General features: G+C 36.7%; 3 protein-coding genes across 8 annotated transcripts; 1 reads left to right on the forward strand and 2 right to left on the reverse strand.

The window, feature by feature from the left end:
- Nucleotides 1–11149: 11149 nt before the first annotated feature.
- LOC137711509 (uncharacterized) lies at nucleotides 11150–13853 on the reverse strand. Of its 4 annotated transcripts, none has more exons than XM_068450748.2 (5): nucleotides 13711–13853; nucleotides 13217–13503; nucleotides 12547–12735; nucleotides 11588–11667; nucleotides 11150–11384 (listed from the first exon to the last, which is right to left on the reverse strand). In XM_068450748.2, exons 2-5 carry the CDS (start codon nucleotides 13478–13480, stop codon nucleotides 11300–11302), a joined length of 618 nt encoding a protein of 205 aa, XP_068306849.2. In that variant the 5' UTR covers nucleotides 13481–13503; nucleotides 13711–13853; the 3' UTR covers nucleotides 11150–11299. The 4 variants fall into 4 exon arrangements, with proteins under 4 accessions (XP_068306849.2, XP_088551744.1, XP_088551743.1 ...); XM_088695618.1 differs by having other exon boundaries at nucleotides 13217–13498; nucleotides 13711–13850; XM_088695617.1 differs by having other exon boundaries at nucleotides 13217–13531; nucleotides 13711–13838.
- A 132-nt stretch (nucleotides 13854–13985) lies between these two features.
- On the forward strand, nucleotides 13986–17944 carry LOC137710831 (uncharacterized). The gene is made up of 2 exons (XM_068449968.2): nucleotides 13986–17401; nucleotides 17519–17944. Exon 1 carries the CDS (start codon nucleotides 14015–14017, stop codon nucleotides 17165–17167), a length of 3153 nt encoding a protein of 1050 aa, XP_068306069.2. The 5' UTR covers nucleotides 13986–14014; the 3' UTR covers nucleotides 17168–17401; nucleotides 17519–17944.
- Nucleotides 17945–18429: 485 nt separating this feature from the next.
- On the reverse strand, nucleotides 18430–24036 carry LOC137710506 (ADP-ribosylation factor GTPase-activating protein AGD1). Of its 3 annotated transcripts, none has more exons than XM_068449547.2 (21): nucleotides 23932–24036; nucleotides 23776–23858; nucleotides 23158–23234; nucleotides 22679–22779; nucleotides 22532–22602; nucleotides 22326–22388; nucleotides 22111–22155; nucleotides 21900–21965; nucleotides 21733–21780; nucleotides 21547–21642; nucleotides 21429–21470; nucleotides 21092–21307; nucleotides 20869–21000; nucleotides 20560–20784; nucleotides 20369–20455; nucleotides 19955–20284; nucleotides 19732–19877; nucleotides 19557–19650; nucleotides 19292–19457; nucleotides 18964–19213; nucleotides 18430–18854 (listed from the first exon to the last, which is right to left on the reverse strand). In XM_068449547.2, the coding sequence occupies exons 2-21, from the start codon at nucleotides 23818–23820 to the stop codon at nucleotides 18740–18742; spliced, it is 2415 nt and encodes an 804-aa protein (XP_068305648.1). In that variant the 5' UTR covers nucleotides 23821–23858; nucleotides 23932–24036; the 3' UTR covers nucleotides 18430–18739. The 3 variants fall into 3 exon arrangements, with proteins under 3 accessions (XP_068305648.1, XP_088551739.1, XP_088551738.1); XM_088695613.1 differs by having other exon boundaries at nucleotides 22111–22171; nucleotides 23932–24018; XM_088695612.1 differs by having other exon boundaries at nucleotides 22111–22171; nucleotides 23776–23955.
- Between the last annotated feature and the right edge of the window lie 476 nt (nucleotides 24037–24512).

Here is a 24512-nt window from a genome sequence, read left to right on the forward strand (position 1 = left end):
TTTGAATTTCATAATTTGTGGGACATTAAATGCATAAATGCATGAGTTAAATCTCTCTAATAAAGCTAAAGACATCGATCGAAATATTTAAACAAACAAAATTTCAGTCTAACAATTAAATTTATTAGGAACCGAAACCAAAATGATCATACTTTAAAAATTACATGATACAAAATGATATCTTTGATGGGCCGATAAAATTGATCTATTTAAAGCAGAATGATATGAATATAATTATTTTTCTTTAAATTTAGATCGATCGAATATTTAAAAAATGAACCGAACTGAACGGAAAATGAATAGCGTGGGCCCCACATCCAGATGGTGTCTCCTAATTAGATTACAACTAATCCAAGTTGTGGGCCCATCCTTGCTCTGCCTCCTCTCCCCTTAGCAGTTTGGACAACCCCCTAATCCCTCTCTCCTGACCCCTAACCCACAGACCAAACCTCGTCATGTCTTTCTCTCACATACCAAATTTACCCCTAACTTTTTCTTTATTTATTTGCTTTGCTAAAGTCACCATGGAAATCTCCATCACCTTTATCACAGCCCCACGTCATCTTACGGACCACGGGCCCAATGACGGTTACGGACCTGAAACGGAACTGAATTGCGTTTTCCGGAATTCAAATGGGAATTCAATCCAGTTAAGGAACTTTATGGGGGAAACTGACTGCTTTTCGTCCACTAATAACGTACGGCCACGTGGAAGTGAAGTCATTTGGGGAACACGTGGGCCTCTCAGTTGAACGCCAGCATGCGCAACCGTCTTTTACGGTTTCTGAAAATTTGGTTGCGAGTCCTAATCCCCACACGGGGTTCGCGTGACTGGGGGTTAGGTGGGGATGGAACGTTACGGGTCTACGTCATTAATCAAATGTAGCACGTCATACTTATTATTTTAATAAACTTTATGCGGTGATTTTCACGCGATTTTTTTTGTTTCTTACACGTTCCTGTTAATTATGACAATTGATTTTTCTTGATTTTATTCAAAGTATCACGTTGATTAAGAATCAGGTACTTTGAACTTGGTTTACGCGACATTATTGTTACAATGGCTTGAATTTGTAAGTTAGGATAAGATGTGCTACGACTATAAACGTAATGTTCAATTTAAAATGCGTCACTCACGAATATGACATCAAGGTAAAATAAATAAATAAATAACTATCGTGAATAGTACCTTTTTTTCTCAATTTAAGACTTTTAAAGTTCACACAATTTTTTTGCTTCTTACGTGTTCCTATTAATCCTGACAATTGATTTTCTTTGATTTTATTCAAAGTATTACGTTGATTAAGAATCAGGTACTTTGAATTTGGTTTCTGCGAAACTATTGTTATAACGGCGTGAATCTGTAAGTTAGGATAAGACGTGCTATGACTATAAACATAAGAAATTATTATTAGCACTAAAAAAATCTCATTTGGCACTCCAAACTTTCTATAATTAGAAAGAAAAATACACTTATTAGGAGTGTATAATGAGATTTTTAGAGTGCTAATAACAATTCTTTAAGCATAATGTTCAATTTTAACTGCAACACTCAAGAATATGACATTAAGGTAAAATAAATAAATAAATAACCATCGCAAATAGTAATTTTTTTTTTCTCAATTTATATCTTTTAGAGTAAATATATTGTTATATAAAAATGAATAAAAGAAAAGAAATGAAATAATTTTGTGGGAGATGAACATCAAACAACTAGTGTAATCAAGCTATTACGGGATGACCCATTAGTTGGGGACAAATTTCAAGTTTAGATTTTATACGAGACGTACTGGGTTCAATTTATGGTGCTGGTAAGTCACACGATTGTGACTAGAGGAGGTTAAAATGCATCTATGAATTCTCCGGTCCCAAAAAGATAAACTCAATGGTAGGCCACCAACTGGTACATTTTAGAGAAAAAAAACAACAAAATTGATAGGAGTTTCAAAATTAGTGATATAATAATATGAATAATGGAGACAGTCCCAATGAAAATATAAGACATCTTGAGTTAATTAATCATTTTTTTTAAGTGTGATTAGAAGGAGATAAACATTAACAGCAATAATTAGAAAAGAAATGAAACCTGATGCACGCATATCCTTTCTTTTCGTGGTGGATGCCCTAGTGGGGAAAGGACTATGTCACATAGATTTGAGAAATTTTTATGGCATGGACCCTACATGCATGCCCTTCCTTGTTCTTGTGAGATTTAATTATTTTTGGCCATGTTGTGTGGATTTAGCAAAGAAACTGTATTTTCATGTAAAATCATGAAGAGCGTGGTGGAAGTGTATTTAGCAATGTCAAAAGAGCTTTCAAATAACCAACAAAAACTTTGAAAATTTTTATTTTTCTTAATTGGAGTTTCCTAGATTAAGCATGTGGAGCGTCTTCAATTAGTGTTTTTGATCAAATACATAGAAAATAATTCGAGTTTTAAGTACTTATGTGCTTCTAATAAAAACATTTTATACGCGCCATTGTTTATATACAATGACGAACTCAAAATTTTGATTATGTGAGAGTTGAGAGTAATTAGTAGGATCTCGAGTCTCTACATTTAAATTTTGCGCATTTATGCATTTCGCTCAGTCTCAATCATTATAATAATCCGATGATCTAGGACACGACGCATCATCTATTATAATAATATAGATTAAGCGAAATACAGATAAAAACACAAAACCTAAATGTAGAGACTTGTGATCTGTAATTTGGTACATACAATTAAGCCGTGTGTTGGTTTCATTTTCACCAATGATCAAATAGATACCAAGTTAATAACCTCTTATATTTCTTAAATTATAAAATAAAATCATAAGAGACTCTCATATGTTAATGTAAACAATGCATCAACGACCGACATACACCCACTATCGCTATCGCACACAACTCATTCATGTACACCGACTCTTATGCTGTTCATATTCCACCTTTGATGTCATGTTGGAGCGTCTAAAGGTCAGTTTGCCGAAATATTCCAAATATAATCAAGTCATTCAGCCCTTCTGGTTGTCTGAACATAAAAGTGAGAAAAATTTTACACATTTGGAAATTTGGAGATAAATAAAAAGGTAAACTAATGAAAATAACTTGAAAACTTTGAGTTTTAACCTAAATGACAAAAACATGTTGTAAGTAAATAGTATCAAGAGTGATTTTTTAGAGTAAAAATGTCCTTAACGTTAAAAGTGAACAGTATCATAAGTGTTTCGTTAAGACTTCCTATATAAAAATAGAAGAAAAAAAGGCATACCTTTGACAAAAGCCAATAAAAAAAGAATAATATTTGGCTACTCGAATGAGAAATAAGAGTTCCAATTCAAAATTGTTCGTTGTCCATTTATAAAACTTCGTTTTTATAATCAAAACCGTTCATATTATAAATCATTCTATAAGGATCTTATCTGTAAAAGATCAATTAAAATTAAGTTCGTTTAATCACCAACATTGTATAAAAACGAACAAACTAAATTGGTAAAAACATTGTGAACCGTCTATGTATTTGCTAGAATAGATTGACTAAACGACTTTAGTTTTAGTTCACTTTTCTTGCATAGGTGATCTTTACAGTGTGATTGATAATATGAACAGTTCTGATTTTAAGCATAAACTCTACGATTCGAACACGACGAATGCCGAATCAGAATTCTTACTCATATTAGAGTAATCAAGCATTGTTGTTATAAAAATAACCGGCCATGAAAGCTGTCAGCTAGGGAGGCGTCTCCTCCTACCATGGAAGAAACTAGGGTTGATGGTTTTGTAGGCATATTTTTTTGTTATCATTAACCTTCAAATCCCATTATTATATGAGGGGTCTGTGATTAATTATATATAATCAGAAATCAGTGACACAATACTCCAACTAATTAAATACACATTAACAATAAGAAGAAAAAAAATATAAATTATAAACTCGACAGCCACAAGATGTGCTGGTAAGATACCATCATTGTTGAGTACTAAATTTGAAGCAAATAATTGTTTAAAATAAGAAAAACTAATGAAAATGGTTTAAAAATTTTGAGTTTTAACGATAAAGATAAAATAAAGGGTAAAGTGAATAGTAATATGTTTGATTTTTTAGTGTAAAAATATGATTTTTTCGTTAAAGTGAACAGTACCGTAAGTTTTTCGTTAAAACATCCTTTAAAATATTCATCAGATGTGTTATTTGGTATTTTTAAATCTAAAAAGTTACAATGTCTCTCAAATTTCAATCTTTAAGCGAGGGCGGTTTGTTTATAAATTGTTGTCTTTCGTGCATAAAAAACTTGTTTATTAATTTTTGCTCATAAAATAATATGCAGATAGAGATTTGAAAAGTCAACTTGAGATTATTAGATTAATTAAAAATGAATGAATATAAAAATAAAGAGCAAGAGGTTCAATGTAACATCCCGGCTCGGGCCTCACCATATCCCGGGCTCGACTCCGCTGTAGCACGATATTGTCTGTTTTGGGTCCCGAGCACGAGGCTTTACTCCGTCGTAGCACGATATTGTCCGCTTTGGGGAGTTCCTACAAAACCCAAAGCCAGTAAGCTCCCAAAAAGCCTTGTCCTAAATAGAAATGAGAATTTACATATAAGACTTACATGATCGACTCCCCCTAAATGACGTGGGATGTTACCTTCAATGATCCTTGAAGCGGCACGTTTTTTGTGTAAATAGTTGTTAATTAAGCATCCATATTCTCATATTTCTTGCTTGCACATACGTTTGAAACAATTCAAACTTATGTTCTTCAAAGACTTCTTAATTTATTCAAATGTTGGGTATAATATCTTTAGACTTTTTAATTCTTTTTACTCTTTCTTCTCAGATCAGTCTACCATACAAGCAACACATTATAAGTAGTTAAAAAAAAGAGACGTATAGCCGTATAGTATATAGCTGTTTCCAAGTAAAGTATAGTTCAAAATTAATTTGAAGTCAAGTTTGAAGAATAATTAATCAAATTAATTTTAAAGAGGATGACAGAAAAGAATATCAAAATTAATTTGAAGCTTCATAGCCAAAATGGTCTATGAGAATTTCATAACTCACTTTGGTCTCAGAGATTTAAATTAATACAAGTAGTTTATGAGATTGTCTAACGTCAATCATTTTGTGAAAATTTTGAGTCCATCATTGTATTTAAACAATGGCGCGTATAAAATGTTTTTATTAGGAGCACATAGGTGCTTAAAACTCAAATTATTTTCTATGTATTTGGTCAAAAACGCTAATTGAAGACGCTCCACATGCTTAATCTAGGAAACCCCAATTAAGAAAAAAAAATTCAAAGTTTTTGTTGGTTATTTGAAAGAACTTCTGACATTGCTAAATACACTTCCACCACGCTCTTCATGTTTATACATGAAAATACAGATTCTTTGCTAAGTCCACACAACATGGCCAAAAATAATTAAATATCACAAGAACAAGAAGGGCATGCACGTAGGGTCCATGCCATAAAAATTTCTCAAATCTATGTGACATAGTCCTTTCCCCACTAGGCCACCCACTACGAAAAGAAAGGATATGCATGCATCAGGTTTCATTTCTTTTCTAATTATTGTTGTCAATGTTTATCTCCTTCTAATCACACTTAAAAAAATTGATTAATTAACTTAAGATGTCTAATATTTTCGTTGGGGACCGGAAAACTCATAGAGGCCCTCCCATAGTCACAATCTTGTAATTTACCAGCGTCATCGAACCAATTACATCTCGTGTGAAATCCGAACTTGAAATTCATCCCAACCAACAAGTCACCCTATAATGGCTTGATTACACTAGTTGTTTGATGTTCATCTCCCACAAAATTATTTCGCTTCTTTTCTTTTATTCATTTTTTATATAACAATATATTTACTCTGAAAGAGATAAATTGAGAAAAAAATTACTATTCGCGATAGTTATTAATATTTTTTTTTTTTACCTTGATGTTATATTAGTGAGTGCCGCAGTTAAAATTGAACATTACGCTTATAGACTTATAGTTGTAGTGTAACATCCCACATCGTCCAGGGGAGTGAATCTTATAAGCCTTATATGTATATTCTCATCTTTACCTAACACGAGGCATTTTGGGAGCTTACTGGTTTAGGGTTTTGTAGGAACTCCGAAGTTAAGCGAGTAGCGCTCGAGAGCATTCCCATGATGGGTGACCCACTGGGAAGTTCTCGTGTGAGTTCCCAGAAACAAAACCTTGAGGGTGTGGTCGGGGCCAAAAGCGGACAATATCGTACTATGGTAAAGTCAAGGTCGGGATGTGGTGGGGGCCCGGGCTGGGTTGTGACAATTTGGTATCAGAGCCAATCATTGGCCGGATGTGTGCCGACGAGGACGTTGGGCCCCTAAGAAGGGTGGATTGTAACATCCTACATCGCCAGGGGAGTGGATCCTGTAAGCCTTATATGTATATTCCCATCTTTACCGAACACGAGGCTTTTTGGGAGCTCACTGGCTTCGGGTTCCGTCGGAACTTCGAAGTTAAGCGAGTAGCGCGCAAGAGCAATCCCATAATGGGTGACCCACTAGGAAGTTCTCGTGTGATTTCCCAGAAACAAAACCGTGAGGGTGTGGACCGGGCCCAAAGTGGACAATATTGTGTTACGATGAAGTCGAGTCAGGGATGTGGTAGGGACCCGGGGCGGGATATGACACGTAGCACGTCTTATCCTAACTTACAAATTCGTCGTAACAATAGTGTCGCGTAAACCAAGTTCAAAGTACCTGATTCTTAATCAGCGTGAGACTTTGAATAAAGTTAAATAAAATCAATTGTCATGATTAACATGAACGCGTAAGAAACAAAAAAATTGCGTGAAAATCACTACATAAAGTTTATTAAAATAATAAATTGAAAATCTCCCCTAATTTGAAAAAAAAAACCATCAATTCAAGGGGACAATTTGATTTGATAAAGATACTTTCAATTTAACGGAAAATTTTCACGTAGTGATCAAAATGATTGTTTGTGGACAATCTCAGAAACTACTTCCATCAATTTTAAATCTAAGAAATCAAAGTGAGAAGTTGTGCTAATATCAGAAATCTTACTTTTGACATTTCTATGTGCTTGCATGGGAGCTACATGCAATTATTGAAATATGTATGCTTGGAAATCTTAGCAAGAAAAGTAAAAGAAAAACCCTAAAGAGCAAAAGTAACTTTGTTTAATTTTCAAACATGGAATACAGTGTGTATAAAGGGTTGAAACTATACATGTATTTTTTTTTCACATTTACGACATTCATGGTTTTTAAAATGGAGGGAGGGCCTGGTCAAAGAAAACGTAAATTTGCAGGCAATTTGGTTGTTCATATTTAAAGTGATAAAACCGACGTGCATGCCCGACTTTGAACATATCCTAGGTGAGTTAACCCATCTTAATTTACCTGAATACAAAACCCTAATCAAGATAATTTGCATGCTTTGGTACGTCTACCACATCACGTCGGGTTCTAATAATAATGGTATTAATTTTTAACATAATGGTTAATGTAGGTTGATATCTAGTTTTAACCTTGTAATCGTTCTTGTTGTTAAAGCAGTATATCCGTCTTTTTACACTCTAATTTAGTAAAGTGGTGCGTTTTAAATTATCAGCTTGTCATATGTTTTATGTGTTTATCTTTATATATATATATTTTTTTTTTCCACTTGAATGTTAATTTCTTGGCTGAATATTTGATTGAATACCTTACATTTGAATATTGAGTAATGAAGAAGAAAAATAAAGTGCATATAATAAGAAAACAAAATAAAGCTTGGTCATGGTTCCTTGTAGCATACATAAAAGACCCAAAAAATCAGATATATCCATCCAGGGAATCATGGGCAAGATATCAATATTTTTGGGAGGGGATAACCTAAAATAATATTAATATTTTTGGAAGGGGATAACCTAAAATACTATTGGAGCACAAGCCTTTTTTTCTTTTTATTTAACAATAAAAAAAATACTGCATCCAGGAGTCTGGAATTTTGAGATTAATTTGCTTATTTTCCACCCACTTGTAAAGGAGAAATTTTATGGTCAGATGTGGCGAATCATGCAATCATACGGCTCCAGACACAGATAAAACCACCCTACTTCATCTCTTTTTTTTTTTTTTTTTTTTTTTTTTTTTCATATATATCGGTCTCATTTGTGTTCCAACCTCTCTCACATAACATTCATAGCCCACTGCTAACGGTGATCTCAAATAAAAACTACTTGGTAGAGATATTCATTTAGTGTTAAAAACGTTACATTTGATATATTTATATTTATGGTTAAATTTTGTATCATATATTTTTATTTTTTAGTTTGTACCCATTTTAATTTGCAACCCTCTTTTTAAATAGACAATTTCTCTCTTGGTGTTAGATTTTAAAAAATTTCATCTAATTTTCCATCTATCTTGATCACGGAAACAACTATGAGGGCAAAAAGAGTGAAAAAAATGGATGGATGAAAAATTGAATGAAAGTTTTTAAATTCTAACGCCCGGGGGGGGGGGTGCGAATTGGCTAATCATAAAAGTTCAGGGGGTAATTGGCTAAAATTAAAGTTCAAGGGAGAAATTGGCAGCTCCATACAAGTTCAAGGGGCAAATTAACAAATACCTCTCTATATATAGGAAATCTTTAATGGAAGGGATCCCAATTTTTTATAAATATGGAAATTAGTTGTGGGGTCCACACTACATAAACTTTAACGATCCGAACCATCTATTTTTCAAGTTGCACCTCATAGATCATCCTTGAAAAATATTAGCCAAATCGAAAATGTTTAAGACATCTAATTTGGTTCAAATAAATTAACGAATACTTTGTTATATAAGAAACAATGAAAATTTATCTTGATAATTAAATAGGCAAATGGTTTCAGATTGAATTGAATTTTTGCAAGGATGATCTATGAATCGAGATTTACAAAATAGATGGTTCGGATCATTGAAGTTCGATGTGGAGTGAACCCCACACCTAATCCCCATTTAAAAAAAATAAAAATAAAGACCCCTTTGCATAAAGGGCACACGCTTGTGTATTTCTAACATATAAGATACTGACATGTGTACAGGTTACCAGTACGTATTTTGATTAGAAAATTTAGTAAACATAATGTCACCGTACTTGAAGTCATAACTTTGCAATTGTGGACACCTCTAGTTGGAGAAATTTTTCTATGTGCCTAAGACACAGGGCGAAACACCACATATTACTATACACTTGGAGGAATTTTTTTTTTTTTTCTTTCAAGAGTCATTTCAATTGTATAATGACACGTAATGTTCCGTCCGGTATTATGAACACACTAGAAAGTCTCTCCTCTAGTTGTATCTTAAAATTAGAATTGGAATTGGAATAGGAATATATATTAAAATCTTGAAAGTTTCAAAATATACTGTGTTATTCAAGTTTGAACTATTTAGAATGACAAACTAGTAGTCAGTACATACCTTAGTATGAATGTTGAAATTTCAAATTTGAAATAGTTTTTTTTTCAAAAGTAACACTCCACTAATTATAATTCTTCTTGCAAAATGCGACTTTCTAGCTCCTGTGTTAGCATATGATAGTTTCTTCGGGGTTTCACTCGGTTTTCAATTTTGATCTTTCAAATTGTAGGACATACTCAAAATTTTGAGTAAGTAATAAAAAAATTATGAAACAAAAATGCTACTTTTACTATATTTTTCATACATATCCATAATAATGCTCTAATAAAAGTGGGAGTCGCGTGTATTGGTGGTCCTATCTCTATTAGAGTAGTGATACAAATGTGGTAAGTGTAGCATTACACATAATGAAATATGTTGCTTCTAAGGTTTCCAATAAATTCTGATTTTTTGGAAATTGTAATGGATGTTGAAATTCCATTTAAAAAAAAAAAAATAGAATTGGAAGGCAATTCTCGTTCAAAATTCTTTTGATCGGATTTGAAACTCCTTTATTCCGATTTGATTTATCCAAAAACTAGGCCCACAAACCATAAGGTGCTAACATGTATACGACATTTGATTAGCAAATTTAGTGATTCTCACATTAGTGCACTTGAAAACTAAATTTTAAAAATTTAAGCACCTCTGGGCTCTAGCATGGGCCATATTTCAACAGATGAATAAACCTTTTAGTGAGGGTGGAATATATGTGGTTAGGAATAGCATAGTGTAAATTGCATCACCGTCCCCCACAATGTCAATTGAGAAATGAGTGGCCTTTGAGCAGCAAGTTCTAGTTCTTGTACTAAAAAGTGCAATCCAAATGCTAGAAATTGAATAAAATCTCTCTTTTCCTACAACGAGTTGGAACACACATATCCACTTGCACTTTTTGAAAGGGCAAAAATTGAGTTCTATTTGAAAGGGTAGTGGCAAACACAAAAACCCAGTGAAAGATGTTGCAAACCGACATTCTTGGCTTTCCGATTCTTTATGACTCAATTGGCATTAATTGGTACTCACCGAGCAAGTCGTGGATTATTTTGATAATCTTTTTCTTCTCTTTGGTAGTTTAGAACAGTAATATCATTTGTAAGGACAAAAATTTGGCGTAATTGGCAATCGAGGGTTGAACGTTTTACTTTTTGATAAAACAATACTAAGGAAGGGAGAGTCGAACATCTGCACTTGGTTCGGCTATTCGGCTCCTTATTCTTCCTCCATGTACTTCGGTTGAAGGCGTGCTTTGGGTTTCTGTGGCTGCTAAAGTGCAATTCGCACTACTTGGTAGGATTATGGGAGAACTTTAGCGCAGGTGGCTTGCGCACCCCCATTTTCCGTTCATCCCTGCGCTTCGTTGGTTTTTCTTACCAATGGCAGCGGCTTAGCGATGGTGGTGCTGCTATTTTGGTGGAGGAGGCTGACTCTCGTTTCCAGATCTAAGGTTTCAATTAGGGCATTGTTTTGGTCTCGTTTTTGGAGCTTGTTTCTTTACTTTACTTTTGTAATGGGCTGCACTTTTACTTCAGTGTTGTGGATTGTCTTCGAACTTGCCTCACTTTGTATTAGTGTGCTTTGTCTTTAATAGAATTAGTTGTTTCACCTAAAAAAAAAAAAAAAAAAAAAAACCATGTGTAAGATAAGTGCTCTTAATCACTTGATATTAGAGGAGGAGGGCTTTAAATACGTGATTGGCTTTAAATACTACCACAATCACATCTCAGGTGGTACCAAAGGTTTTACTTTTTACTATAAAGATAGGAAAATGAGAAAAGATATCAGAGTTTGCCTTTGGAAAGCAAACATAACAGAGCAAGTAGGCCCAACAAATTGAACAAAATCGTACACACTTGCCTCTGCAAGCTCTGGCTACCATCAGATGGAACGTGCAAGCAGACTGCATCCTTTCCCACCTGCCTTTGCAACCATTGCTTTGTGATGGTTCTTTGAAGTATATTTTCTGCATTAAAGCATCACAAAATTATACCAGAAATCGAATCCACATGACTGCAAGATATCTTTTCAGAAGCAACTCATAGATGCTATCTTCTGGAGGCTCGTAAGTACGTAGAATTGGTCCAAAGTAGGCTTTGTGTGTGACTCTTGATTAAAAAAATTCGATATTCACTATGTTACATAGTCAAAAGATGGGGGAAAAGTCACTTGGAAGTGTGTCTAACGCTTTCTTCAACCCGAGCAAATGCATCTGTCAGCACATGTATCGTCCAATCCTTCACATCCTCCTGCAAGAAACGTGTGAACAAACATTTTTTTGCTGCTCGGAAGCAAAACATAAAGGGTAGCAGATGTACAAAGCATCAAACCGTTTTCATTTGGGACAATGGAATATACATTTCCTACTTATGTTCTTTCAGAGAAATCCACTAAAATCAAAATATTTAAGATCTATGGTTTTCTACATTCTAGTGCAGTGTAAGACCCTTCTCGTCGGCAATGAACCAAATTATGAAACAAAAAGCACCGAAGTAAAATATCACAGAGACGATACTTTCTAAAGCAGTTAAGCATAGCAAGGTTGCAACAGAAAATTTTACGAGGGTTGGAAGCTATTAAGGGTGAGAAACATGATACAACTTAAACTCCTCAGATCAAGAGGCAAATATATAGTTCAGAACTTGTGAAAATGTCAGCAAATTTGTCACCAGTGCAAGTCTAGGTATGCAAATATCCAAGTACTAAATGGCCAATTGAAAACCAACAATAAAAATACACGGTTGCTTAAGCACTCAAGTATGTTAGAAAAACCAGTAGTAACGTAACGTTCATGCACATTAGAAAAACCAGCGGCAACCTAACATTAATGTGCATTAGAAAAACCAGCAGTAACCTAACATTCATGTGCATAAGCAGACCCGCTAAAACTAGACTCAAATTCTGTAAATGGCAGCTTGGGGGAGAACATCAGCTGGTGCCATTAGTTATAAAACTTGAGATGCGATACCATTTTTCATTGCATATATACCAAAATGACACTGCAATTTGATGTAGGAAAACAAGACTGATCCTAGCCTATTATCCAACGATCAGCAAGACCAAGACTGCAAAAACAATGTTACAAATATGTAGCACTGGTTAAGAGTAAAAAATAACTTATGCCTCACCATGCGTAATGGTTCTCCAGTTCTTAAGCGTGCATTTGGACGAGCAAGCTTGGATTCAAATGGAGTCCTCGGTCTTACTTCACGAATTTCTTCCCATTCCTCTTGGGAGAGCATCCTAACAGTGCCTTGCTCAGCAGGAGCATTCTTTATTTTGCGTTCAATCAATTCTTGGGACCTTGAGTCGTCATACTGCCAGCGATGAGAGGCCAGTTACATAAGTCACTACATAGACTTAAAACCAACGAAATCCAAAACATTACCTACATCAAGGTATAATTCATTTACGTATTTCATCTTACTTTGAATCAAACATGACCAGTGACAGGTAAGAAGACAAGATTATAACTTCCAAGATCTAATTTTTTGATCTGACCTTTCGGCCTTGATCTAATCCTTTTTATCTGTACAAGAAACTAATATTCTCAAGCATTTATAACGTGCAAACAAGTAGGAAACCATTCTTTTCTTGGAATACACAAGCAGCTATAACAATGGCTGAACAATGCAGTGTGCAAAAGACTGCTATGAATATCATCAAAATCAAATTTTCCACGAGATGCGATTTCTATTCGGAGATTACAATAAAGCAACAAAATTTAGGAAATAGAAAGCAAATAAACAAATGGGGTTGTGGAAACATTGATGGAAAAATATGGTTAATTTTTCTTACCATCATGAGGAGCTTGGCGAAGAGGGCAATGCCAACGGCAGTGAGAATCTGGGGCATTGTGGCTGTGTCGAGGTAGGTCATGGACTCCGGAACCTCGACGAACACCGATTGTTTATCTTTCTTTGAGCTTCTCCTCCTCCTCATTTTCCCGAACTCTGCAATCTTCGTCTTCAAGCTTTCGCTCGGCGCATCGTAAGTACGCAGCAAACGCCTCTGCCCCTGCCTCCCAACTGACCACAGCACTCTCTGCTTCACCCAGTTCATACCTGCTGGCTTCTATCACTTTCCTATGCAGCAACAGTTCAAAGACCAAAGCTTCAAAGTAAATTTCACATTTCTCATTGAACAAATTGTATAATACCCACTTCATGAATCGAAAAAGAGACAAAAGTCCATTGAACAAAATAAATGAAAGAAAATTAGCCATTAAATATACGATCCAAAATTGCATAACCCATCAAACAATTTGAAAAAACAGATTGAACAAGATGTACCTGATGCTGATTAGATAGGATAATTACAGAGCATCCATGGATTTTTCTGCAGAATTCAAAGGAGCGTTTGTTGTTTGCAGTGCATTAATGGAGGTTACGAGTTCAAGAAGCTTTTGAGGCAGAAGAAGAAGGAGGGAACCCAGCAGCAACTAACAGCAGATGAGAATTTGGAGCTGAAGAATGTACATGGCCATTTGGGTTTTTGAATTGGGCTTCAAAGTTCAAGACTTTACAAAATAGTCCAGCCCAATCACTCTGTCTCTCTCTCTCTTCTTTCTCCCTCTACGCATTTCACCTTCGTCAGATGACTTTGTGTTGCTCTCATGCCTCCATTGCCATAGCTGAGTCGCTCACAAGTTGGGGTATCAGGAAAAAAATGGGGTTATTTTCTCATGGAAATCTCTTTGCATTTCATCTGAGCAATCGAATTGGTATTGCAAAAGCAAGACTTGTGATTCATATCAAATACTGCACCACCACCTCGCAGCAATCAGAGACGTTCAAACAGGACGATGACGAAACAGTGAGAGAAATCTCCACCATCCTCAGAAACCACAGCGACTGGCACTTGGTTCTCAACTCCTCGCACCTCCCCAGGAAGCTGAACCCACATGTGGTCCGAGCCGTTCTGCAGCAGAACCACCAGGTTGGTGACCCAAAACGCCTCCTCAGTTTCTTCCTATGGACCGATACCCACCTGGGTCTTCCCCAAAATTTGCATTCCTTTTCGATTCTTGCTGTTGTTCTGTGCAATTCCAAGATGTTTGAGCAGGCTAATGCTGTGTTAGATAGAATGGTTAAGACCCGAAAACCGGTTTTTGAAGTTTTGGATTCTGTTGTTAGTTGTTTTAGAGATGGTGAGTGTGATGGATCGGATAAGATTGTTTTTGAGATTCTGATTAGAACTTTTATGGCGGCGGGGCGGTTGAACGAGGCTGCTGATGTTTTTCTGGGACTTAGGAAAGTTGGGATTCTGCCAAGATTGGATTGCTGCAATTTTCTGTTGAATAATTTGTTGAAGTGTAATAAAATGGAGTTGTTTTGGAAGGTGTATGATGGGATGTTAGAGGCGAAAATGAAACCCGATTTTTACACTTATTACAATGTGATCCATGCCCATTGTAGGGCAGGGAATGCCGGGCAGGGAAAGAGGTTTCTGTTTGAGATGGAGGAGAAGGGTGGTAATCCAGATTTAAGTACCTATAATGTGGTGATTGGTGGTTTGTGTAGAGCTGGGGATGTCGATGAAGCCTTAGCGGTAAAGAAGTCTATGGTTGAGAAGGGATTGGTCCCGGATAGGTATACTTATTCGGCACTTGTTGATGGGTTATGCAGACAGAAGAGATCAACAGAAGCAAAATTGATGTTGAAATACATGTATGATAAAGGTTTGAGTCCTGACAACACCTGCTACGCTGCCTTGATTGATGGGTTGATGAAAGAAGGTTACTTGGAAGAGGCTCTGAGGATCAAAGATGAGACAATTGTTCGTGGCTTTAAGTTGTGCGATTCCACATGTAATGCAATTTTTGCTGGGATGTCTAAAATTGGTAAGATGGAGAAGGCAGAAGCTCTCCTGAATGAGATGAATGTTATGGGCACTAGACCTAATGCCCATACATACAAGTTTTTAATTGACGGGTATTGTCGAGAGCAAAATATGGTCAAGGCTTGTGAGTTACTTAACGAGATGAAGAAGAGGAACTTTGCACCCAATGTTTACACTTATGGAGCTATAATCAATGGCCTAAGCCGGTGTGGAGATATGCAAGGGGCTAATCAACTTTTGAAGGAAATGACTGGCAGAGGTTTGAGACCAGGTGCTGTTATCTACACAACTGTAATTAGAGGTCATGTCCAGGAAGGAAAACTTGGAGAGGCAATAAAAGTACTAAAAGGAATGATGGAAAAGGGCGTCATGCCTGATGCCTTTTGCTACAATTCTCTTATAATTGGCCTCTGTAAAGCCAGGAAAATGGACGAAGCCAGGACTTACTTCGTCGAAATGGTTGAGAGAGGATTAAAGCCTAATGCGTATACTTATGGGGCTTTTATTCATGGGTACTGTAAGGAGGGGAAAATGCAACTTGCGAATACGTATTTCCAGGAGATGTTGAGTTGCGGTATAGCTCCTAATGATGTTATCTATACAGCCCTGATTGAAGGGCACTGCAAAGAGGGTAACTTAACGGAAGTATATTCTACGTTTAGGTGTATGCTTGGACGAGGGGTGCTCCCAGATATCAAAACTTATAGTGTCATTATTCATGGTCTCTCAAAGAATGGAAAAATTCAAGAAGCAATGGGGATTTTCTCCGAGCTCCTTGGCAAGGATCTGGTTCCAGATGTTTTTACTTACAGCTCTCTCATATCTGGCCTTTGTAAGCAGGGAAATTTGGACAAGGCTTTCGAACTTCTTGAACAGATGTGCCGGAGAGGTGTTGATCCAAACATTGTTACTTATAATGCCTTGATTAATGGATTGTGTAGGTCAGGTGACACTGATAGAGCCAGAGAACTGTTTGATGGAATCTCCAGAAAGGGTTTGTCTCCTAATGCTGTGACTTATGCTACAATGATGGATGGATATAGCAAATCCGGAAAATTAACCGAGGCATTTCAGTTATTAGATGAGATGCTTCTACACAGGATCCCTACAGATAGCTTCATCTACTGCATCCTCATTGATGGGTGCTGCAAGGCACGTGACCTAGAGAAGGCCCTGTCTTTATTTCGGGATATGGTGGGGAAGGGCATTGCAGCCACTTCTCCTTTCAATGCATTGATTGATGGCTTCTGCAAATTGGGGAGGATGATGGAAGCTAAACAGTTGTTGGAAGATATGGTGGATAAGCATGTGACACCAGATCATGTCACCTACACGATTCTGATTGTTTCCCTCTGCAAAGAGGGATTCATGAGAGAATCAGAACAGCTCTTTCTGCAAATGCAGAAAAGGAATATGACGCCAGATATTTTATTGTATGCTTCACTTTTACAAGGATACAATAGCACGGGAAGCAGATTTAAGATGTTTGCTCTTTTTGAGGAGATGGTGGCGAGGGGACTCAAGCCTAATGAAGTTACATATTGTATGATGGTTGATGCTTATTGCAAAGAGGGTGATTTGGTAAAATGTTTAAGGCTGGTGGATGAAACTTTGGTCAATGGTGCAATCTCGAACAGTGTAGTGGTTGATGCACTGACAGGTACACTATTCCAGAGGGTAGAATTTTCCAAGACAATGAAGTCACTTGATGAAATGGGAGAACAAGGATTTGTGCTCAGTCTTGCTACATGCAGCACATTAGTTCGCGGATTTTACAAATTAGGGAATGTGGAGAAAGCAGCAAGGATTTTTGAGAGCACGCTTAGGTTTGGATGGGTTTCACAGTCCACCAGGTTAGATGACTTAATTCATGAGGACCGAAGTGAGGCTAGCTCCGGAATATGTTGAAGCCAAAAAAGGTGGCGATCAGGCACAAGTCTAGTTGATTGTGACAGAATTTCTGGTTCTCTTCCTATTCATTGCTTCATGAACCAAATTCAAATGCTGGCTCGAGGGTGGACTTAGGAAGTTGTGGTGGTGGAAAAGGTCTGCTTTTGCCAAAGCGCGGCTTCCTCATTCTGGACCAGTGATTGTGTTCTCCCTAAAGGCTAAAGCAAAGTGGTGGATTCAATGGTTAGACAGGTAGCCTTTTACCTGTGCAACTTAATAGGTTACTGCATAATGGTTTGGAATGTTTCTATTGATTTAATTTTAACCTCATGAAAACTTGGTGCAACTCTCTTTTTTGGTTTGAAACAGATGTTGATGTAAAGAGGATGGGGAAGGCACAGCAGTGGGAGGATATGAAGTAGTCAGTGCACTCGAAGGTCGGTGTAGTGGGCTAATTCAGATGATACGAAGATGGGTGATAAAAGCAAGATCAGGTAACAGACCTTGCAATTTTGCTTGTGAAAGAAGCAACTTAGTTGGCTGATATTTTCATGCTGGAAGATTTCTGCTTCTTCGTGCTCATTTGTTTAGAACTTCTTAGTTCCTCCCCTTAATAATGTCTGATATTACGTAGCAAGTGCCCTTGTATTGTACAGAATGAACGCAGATTAGATATGAAAGAAAATCATTTCGAGTCAATGTAAAGAGGATCTGTTTTGAACATTCTACTTTCTTGTATCTCAACAGTCAGATTTGATAAACGACTAAATTGCGTCTTGCTCATAATGCATCTCAGCTGTTCGCGTGTTAAATCTTAATTACCGTTATGCAAATTCGCAAATGATAGAGCAGTCTGAAGCTGCTGGTGTTTCTGGACAGATTGAATTCAACACTGTTTCTAAATTGCTTTTATGTTTTTTATTTACTAAAACTCTTCTCAATATTGACATTTTATGTCATGTTTCTAATGATGTTTGTCATAGGTTGCATTTTCTGCGCAGATCATTTGATTTATAAACCATGTCTTTTTTTCCTTATCTATTCATTCAGAAAGGCTATCACTGCTAGTGGGCGGTAATGAGTTAGAATTAAGATAGGTAAATTGCTTTTGCAACGAATAAAAGATGGTTTCCAATATTAAATTAAAATTTTGATTTTCGCACTCTTTTTTTTTCCTCTTGTGCCCCCATGTTTATTGTTGTTTCTTAATTCTCTGTTAATTTATTTAATTCAAAATCAAAAATAAACAAAAATACATAGAAAAAAAAGCCGTACAGAAATCACTTCCAATCGACAATTCTTATAAAAAATAAGAAACAAATAGTTACCTCATTGATACAAAAGCAAATGAAATTTTGCCTAAACTAAACTGATCATCTACATACAAGTACAACAACAAAATAACTTTGCTAAAACCTACTAGCATTCTTTTTCTATACACAAATCCAAATTATAAAGAACAAAATAGTACACAAACAGATACAAACCAAATCAAACTGCCTCTAATCCTACAGTTCGAAGAGGCAAAACGGTCTCACGTTTTCGATCAGTTCTCGTGTTAAGTATGCGCAAAAGTTTCGGTTTTAAACATCATCTGCCGGAGTTTGTTAAAAGAGCCAGCATCCCATTGTCTTTGGAGGCTGATTCTGATACAAGCTCACTTGGTGTTTTACCTTCTCTGTCAGTGGCTTTTGGATCAGCTCCCCTGCAATTAAATTAAACAAGCCGAGCGTTTAATAAAAGCACTTCTAGAAGAACCAGTTATGAGCAGAAGTGCTTCGAACAGAAGCAGTCCCAAATGCACAAAGGCTTACCTTGTTAGAAGCAACTTTGCAATAGCAATATTCCCTCTTATAACGGAATAATGTAGTGGTGTTTGACCTTTTGAATCAGTAGCTTTTACGTTGGCACCGTACTGTAAAAGGAGCTCTACCATGCCAATATCGGCACTTTGGCAGGCTAGGTGAAGCAGGGAACAGCCTTCAGCGGTGTCTTCTGCGGGCTGAATTTCACTTTGAGTGACGGAATTTAAGTTACTTGAGGAGGGCTTGTCTCCGGAATTATCTGCAAAGCGACCAAATTGGTATCAAGTATTTTCTGTTCAACCAATCACATTGCATTTTGCAGATTATAAGAGCATACCATCTAATGCTTGCACAGATCTAGAATTAACATCTGCTTCATAACCAACGATATAGCGGTAAACTGCTTTCTTGTCATTAGCACGGACGCTTTTGCACAACTGTTGCCCCATGACATGAAGTTTCTGATTGTTTTTTGTACGACGAACAAAAAGTTTTTCTGCATACTGCATTTAGAAGGAAATCTCAGAGGTTCCGAACAACACATCATATCGAAATTATGCAGTTGAAACAAAAAGGTGTGAGCAGATTATTTAGAAGAATACCTTTGCTTGAATATACCTCTCCTTTGTCGAATTAAGATCGTCATTACATGGCTTTATCATAAGAAACGGCTCATTCCTATCAGCCTTGGAGAAACTACATTGCACGAACTGACGAGTTATTAGCACACTAAGAATATTAGTTTCAATCATATAGATTTACAGAATCCTTAATTACCCTATAGGCATTTTATCAGCCTGCAAAGTACTTCTTGAATACAACATCTCCTCCCAAATCGAGTTTGCAAAAGCATTTCCCAGTGATTGAAACAAGGTTAAGACAGAAGGTTCCCATACTTTCACATCAAGTGTTAGTGATCGAACCTGCATCAAAGCAGTATTAAACAAACCAAGACATCCATAACCATTTCACAGACTAAATCTTAACCTAGACAACTTGCCTTTGATACATGTACACCAAGATTACGATGAACACCAGAGCATTCAATGCAAATAAGAATTCCGAGGTTCAAAGATGCCCAATCTGGTTCAGGTGCACCACAATCAGCACATTTTTCATTACCGCACACTCTTCTCAGTATGTCAATTGGCTTCTCACTTTTGAGCTTGTGCGGCTGCATACTTCTAGAGATTCGTAGATAATTATAAGCTGTGATCTTAGGTGACAGTTCCGGAATAGCTGTCTGCTCAGCATCAGGAGCACTTTCTAATAAGTAGCCCTCGTTTCCAGAGAATTGATCATCGCTTCCTGTAGGGCTAGTTGAGAGACGCTGCAAAACAATTGTTATAACCATTTCAACAACTATAGATTCAAAGATTGCATGTCCGAAAGAATGCACATTCAGTAAAATTACCCTCTCAAGTGTCTGGAAACTCAACAATGAAGCTATTACTCCAGTTATTTTCTCAATCCAATCCATTTGGTCAAGTGCATTCTCTGCCTGCATCACCAAAAAAATTTGAGGACCTACCGTCATATGTTTAACGTGTTAAATTCACTATGCATCTGGCATTACCCTCTGAGAAATTTTCGGAAAAGAAATACCTGCAGAGTGTAGATTTTAGCAGGTGATATAATTCTGAAGCAGAACCTTAAGTCCGTCTGGTCTGCATCAACCTTTATCGTTGATGTCAGCAAGTTCACAGTGTGGCTAGCAACGGATTTCTCATCATGTATACCACCATGGTAATGAGATGAAAGCCATCGACTCAAAAGCCCGGAGCCGTTTTCAGAGGAATTATTCTTCTGTGGAGAAGATGGACTCCCATACTGAAACAGTATGATTAACATCAAGTAAGCAGTGGGAGGCACAAAACAGGGTTTACATAACGTATCCTCTGGCGAATGACTTACAGATGGCCGACTCCATGGTTTGCGATAGTAGTACAGCATCCCTCGACTATCAAGAATGAAATACCTTCTTTTCCAGTCACCTCTCAAATTGGAGGAACGCTTTGATAGATATCCTTGCCGAATGGTTTGTACCTGAAGAGGATATTTGTATCTAAAGGGATGCAACTTGAAAGTATATATTGAAACTAAAAGATATCCAAAAAATATCTGCAACTGCAATTACCTTCCCCTTTGCAGCAGATTGCATCACTTCCTCGATCACTTTATGTGATTTCCTGGAGAAAGGTTGCGGACCATCTCCTTTAGGAGAACCATGGATGCCGCTCAAGGACTGCGTACTTTCCCGATCAATCTGCTTTTTGTACTCTTGTATCCTTTCATTGAGACACGTCTGTTCCTGGTTGCAACTTTCTCGTGTCTGTTGCGCGTAAGCCAAAGCCTACACAGAAAAAACAGCAAAAACTCTTACAATCAACAATTAACAGAGAACTTTGCCATGTGACTGGACAGACCTCTTCAGGAAAAATACCAAGTGATGAAGAAAGTTTGTAATTGTAAACCTGATGAATGTAGGGTTCCATTGCATGCAGTAACTCATAACTCTGCAAACGGAGGGGGAAAATATCATAAGCAGTGTATATGTTGGATTGCAAATTACGCTAGGGTTGTGTCCTATACCTGTTTGAAGTAACGAAGATGAGCGTCCATCACCCCGCTGACAGCTTCCAGAAACTCAAACCTCTTTTTGGCCTCAATATCAGAAAGAACAGCAACCTGGATGCATAAGGGGACTATATGTTGAAAGCCTAACTGCTTCTGCATTGTATCTTTCTTCAAAACAAAATGTCGTGAAACTTATCTTACCAGGCTGAAGCGGGCTTGCTCAAACGAGGATCTTGCATTCTGCAGTTCCTGGAATGTCTCTCTACCAAATTAGATTTAAATGGTCACCCATGGAAAACTATCTTAGTTCAACCTATACAACAGACTAAATAATACTGGAACTCGGAGGTAAACCATTGTGGATATACCTCCTCTATACTAGCAGCTATATCCATCCTCGTGCTCTTCCTCAATGACAGAAACTTTTCACGTGCCTGTGCATAGAATACACATTACCCTTGTACAAAAACACATATGCTTGCTGCACAAGAAACCATATTTTGATTGAAGAAAAATATTGTGTTCTACAAACTTCAACAAGTAACACGTATGTATGAAATTTTCAGAACAGAAGACCACCTGATCATATACAAGTGAAGTCTTGTCAAAACGCTTTCGGGATTCCTGCATCAATAAGATACTTTAGCGAAAAAAGGAATTTGTTAGACAATGAGAGGGATGAAAGGAAGTACAACACATCACAGTTCAATATATCGAAAGCGATGCCATGTAGAAGCAACTGCTGTAAATATAGTGCATATGTAAACAAGCCTAGTTAACCGTTCGCCTTGTACCTTGACTTCATGGAGGTCAACATGGACAATGTTCACCAGCCTATCATTTAGCATGTGCTCTATCTGAGAACAAACATGAGATTTCAACACATCAATCATATATAAGTATCGTGAGATGAAGAAAAGGTTAAGGTTGAAAAAATATGATTATCGACATATATTGTTCAGATTATGATTTTGTTGAGGAAACCAGACCAAATTACTACCTGTGAACGCAAAACTTCCTTGTACGTCGCGATTTCTCTTAATGCAATTGTGAATCTGGACATAACCTGGCCTGAGAAAATTAATGTGGAATTTATAAGTACTGACTGAAAATAGGCAGACATAAACACAACCATACACAGACATACTTCCTAAAGCTGAAAAAATAGGATCATTGTGGCCTCCCCCAAAACTTTCAAGGGCAGTTATAAAAGCGATTTCACCATCATACGCTTCTCCAAGCCCTTCTCTGAAAAATTAAATTGGATACAAATTATAAGATACATATAACAGTTGCTAATAATTATATAACTACAAAAGCAACCTCCGCAATTCCATCTACTTTTCTTAAGAAGTAAAAAACTCCGTGGTTTGAACGGGGGGAGATTGTGGGGGAAGTTTTGGTTTAAATTCTTCATATAAAGAGGGTATAGTTTTCCTCTGTGCATTCATGTGTTTGTGCCCTATTCTTAGTGTAATCTGCTTATTCTCAGATACTAAAATTCTTAAGATTTGATGTTTCGATGTCTCAACAAAGACACGACTGCGAAAGAAAACTGTTCAACGAGGAAGTGGTCTCATTATTCAGCTCGAAAGCATAAGGAGATAGAGAGACTTCTCATCATACGTATACTTTCGGCATCCTTTGTAAAACTTATAACATCTTCCCCTCAGTGACTCTGCACTTTCCTCCAAGCCTTGTATCTGTTTCCAAAGTAGCATAAATCAGTAAGCAAACATCAAAACTTCAAGTGTCCAGATTGTGCAGAGTAACGAATATCGAATAAACAACAAATGCAGAGAAAAGTAGCAACTTTCTTCTTCCCATGTAATTTCTTTTTCGGTACGTAGGAATTTTAACGACATGGTTTCGAATATAATTAGAACATCAAGGTTGCTGCGTTAGCTATCCATATTATGCAGAAATTGTTTCACTGTATGCGTTTATTTATAAAGAACATCAACCAAACCGGCAAACTCTGATACAAGCAAAAATGTCACACCATTGTTAACCATAATCCATAAATTCAGAAAAAAAAAGGAGGTGAAATTTGTAAATTATGACGATAAAATCAGCTACCAAAACAAACAATTTGATTTGAGCTTTTTTTGGCATAATTTAACACACAAAAATAATTACAATAAATATAAAAATATAGAAAATGAAGAAACTTGTCGGTGCTAATCTAACGTCTAATCTAACAAAATTTATCGTTTGAAAAAAAGAAAACAAGAAAAAAGAAACCTGTTGGCGGAACATAGGCGAATCATCTAGCTTTGCGAAATGCATGTTTGGAAGGATACAGAGATCGCCTTCGTCTTGAATTTCTGCAGAGAGAGAGAGGAGGAGGGGGGTTCCAAAAGCTTCTCTTTTTTGGTCAGGAAAAAAAAAAAAAAAAACCTTCTTCTTGTTGCTGTTTTTTGTTTTTGTTAGAGAGGGAGGGATCGAAAGTGAAGGGAGGTTTGTGCAGTTGGAGGACGAAGGTGTCTGCGATTTTTCATGGCCGTTACTAAAACTTAAATTACATGTCACTAAAATCTCACCCGCCTTTTTCCTTTTTACTCTCTCTTTCCATTTATTTATTTATTTTTTTTTTTTACTATTATTCGAAACTATTACAATTTACAATAGTTTAGGCTAGGGTGATTCAAACTCAGAATGCATAGATGAAAACTCAATACCCTATACATTAGGATATTAAACCAGATACAACATATTTGTTTGAATCTATACAATGCAATATTGAAGGAGGGAAGTCTAACATAGAACATCGGCTGCAGGAGTAAATACTCTTTTCTACTCGGATTCTAAGGTAAGTCTTCCAATGTTAAAAGAAGCATAAATTACAGGATCTTATCCCAAAATGATTAAAAACACTTATTTTACAATTAATATAAATCTTGTAGGATAATTCGGGATATGAGTGGTCGGTCGATCAACGAAATACAACCGGCGGACCGGCCTCTCACATCCCGCAAGAT

The sequence above is a fragment of the Pyrus communis genome, chromosome 6 (genome assembly GCF_041283825.1).
Source record: "Pyrus communis isolate YQ-2024b chromosome 6, ASM4128382v1, whole genome shotgun sequence".
NCBI classification, from domain to species: Eukaryota; Viridiplantae; Streptophyta; class Magnoliopsida; order Rosales; family Rosaceae; genus Pyrus; species Pyrus communis.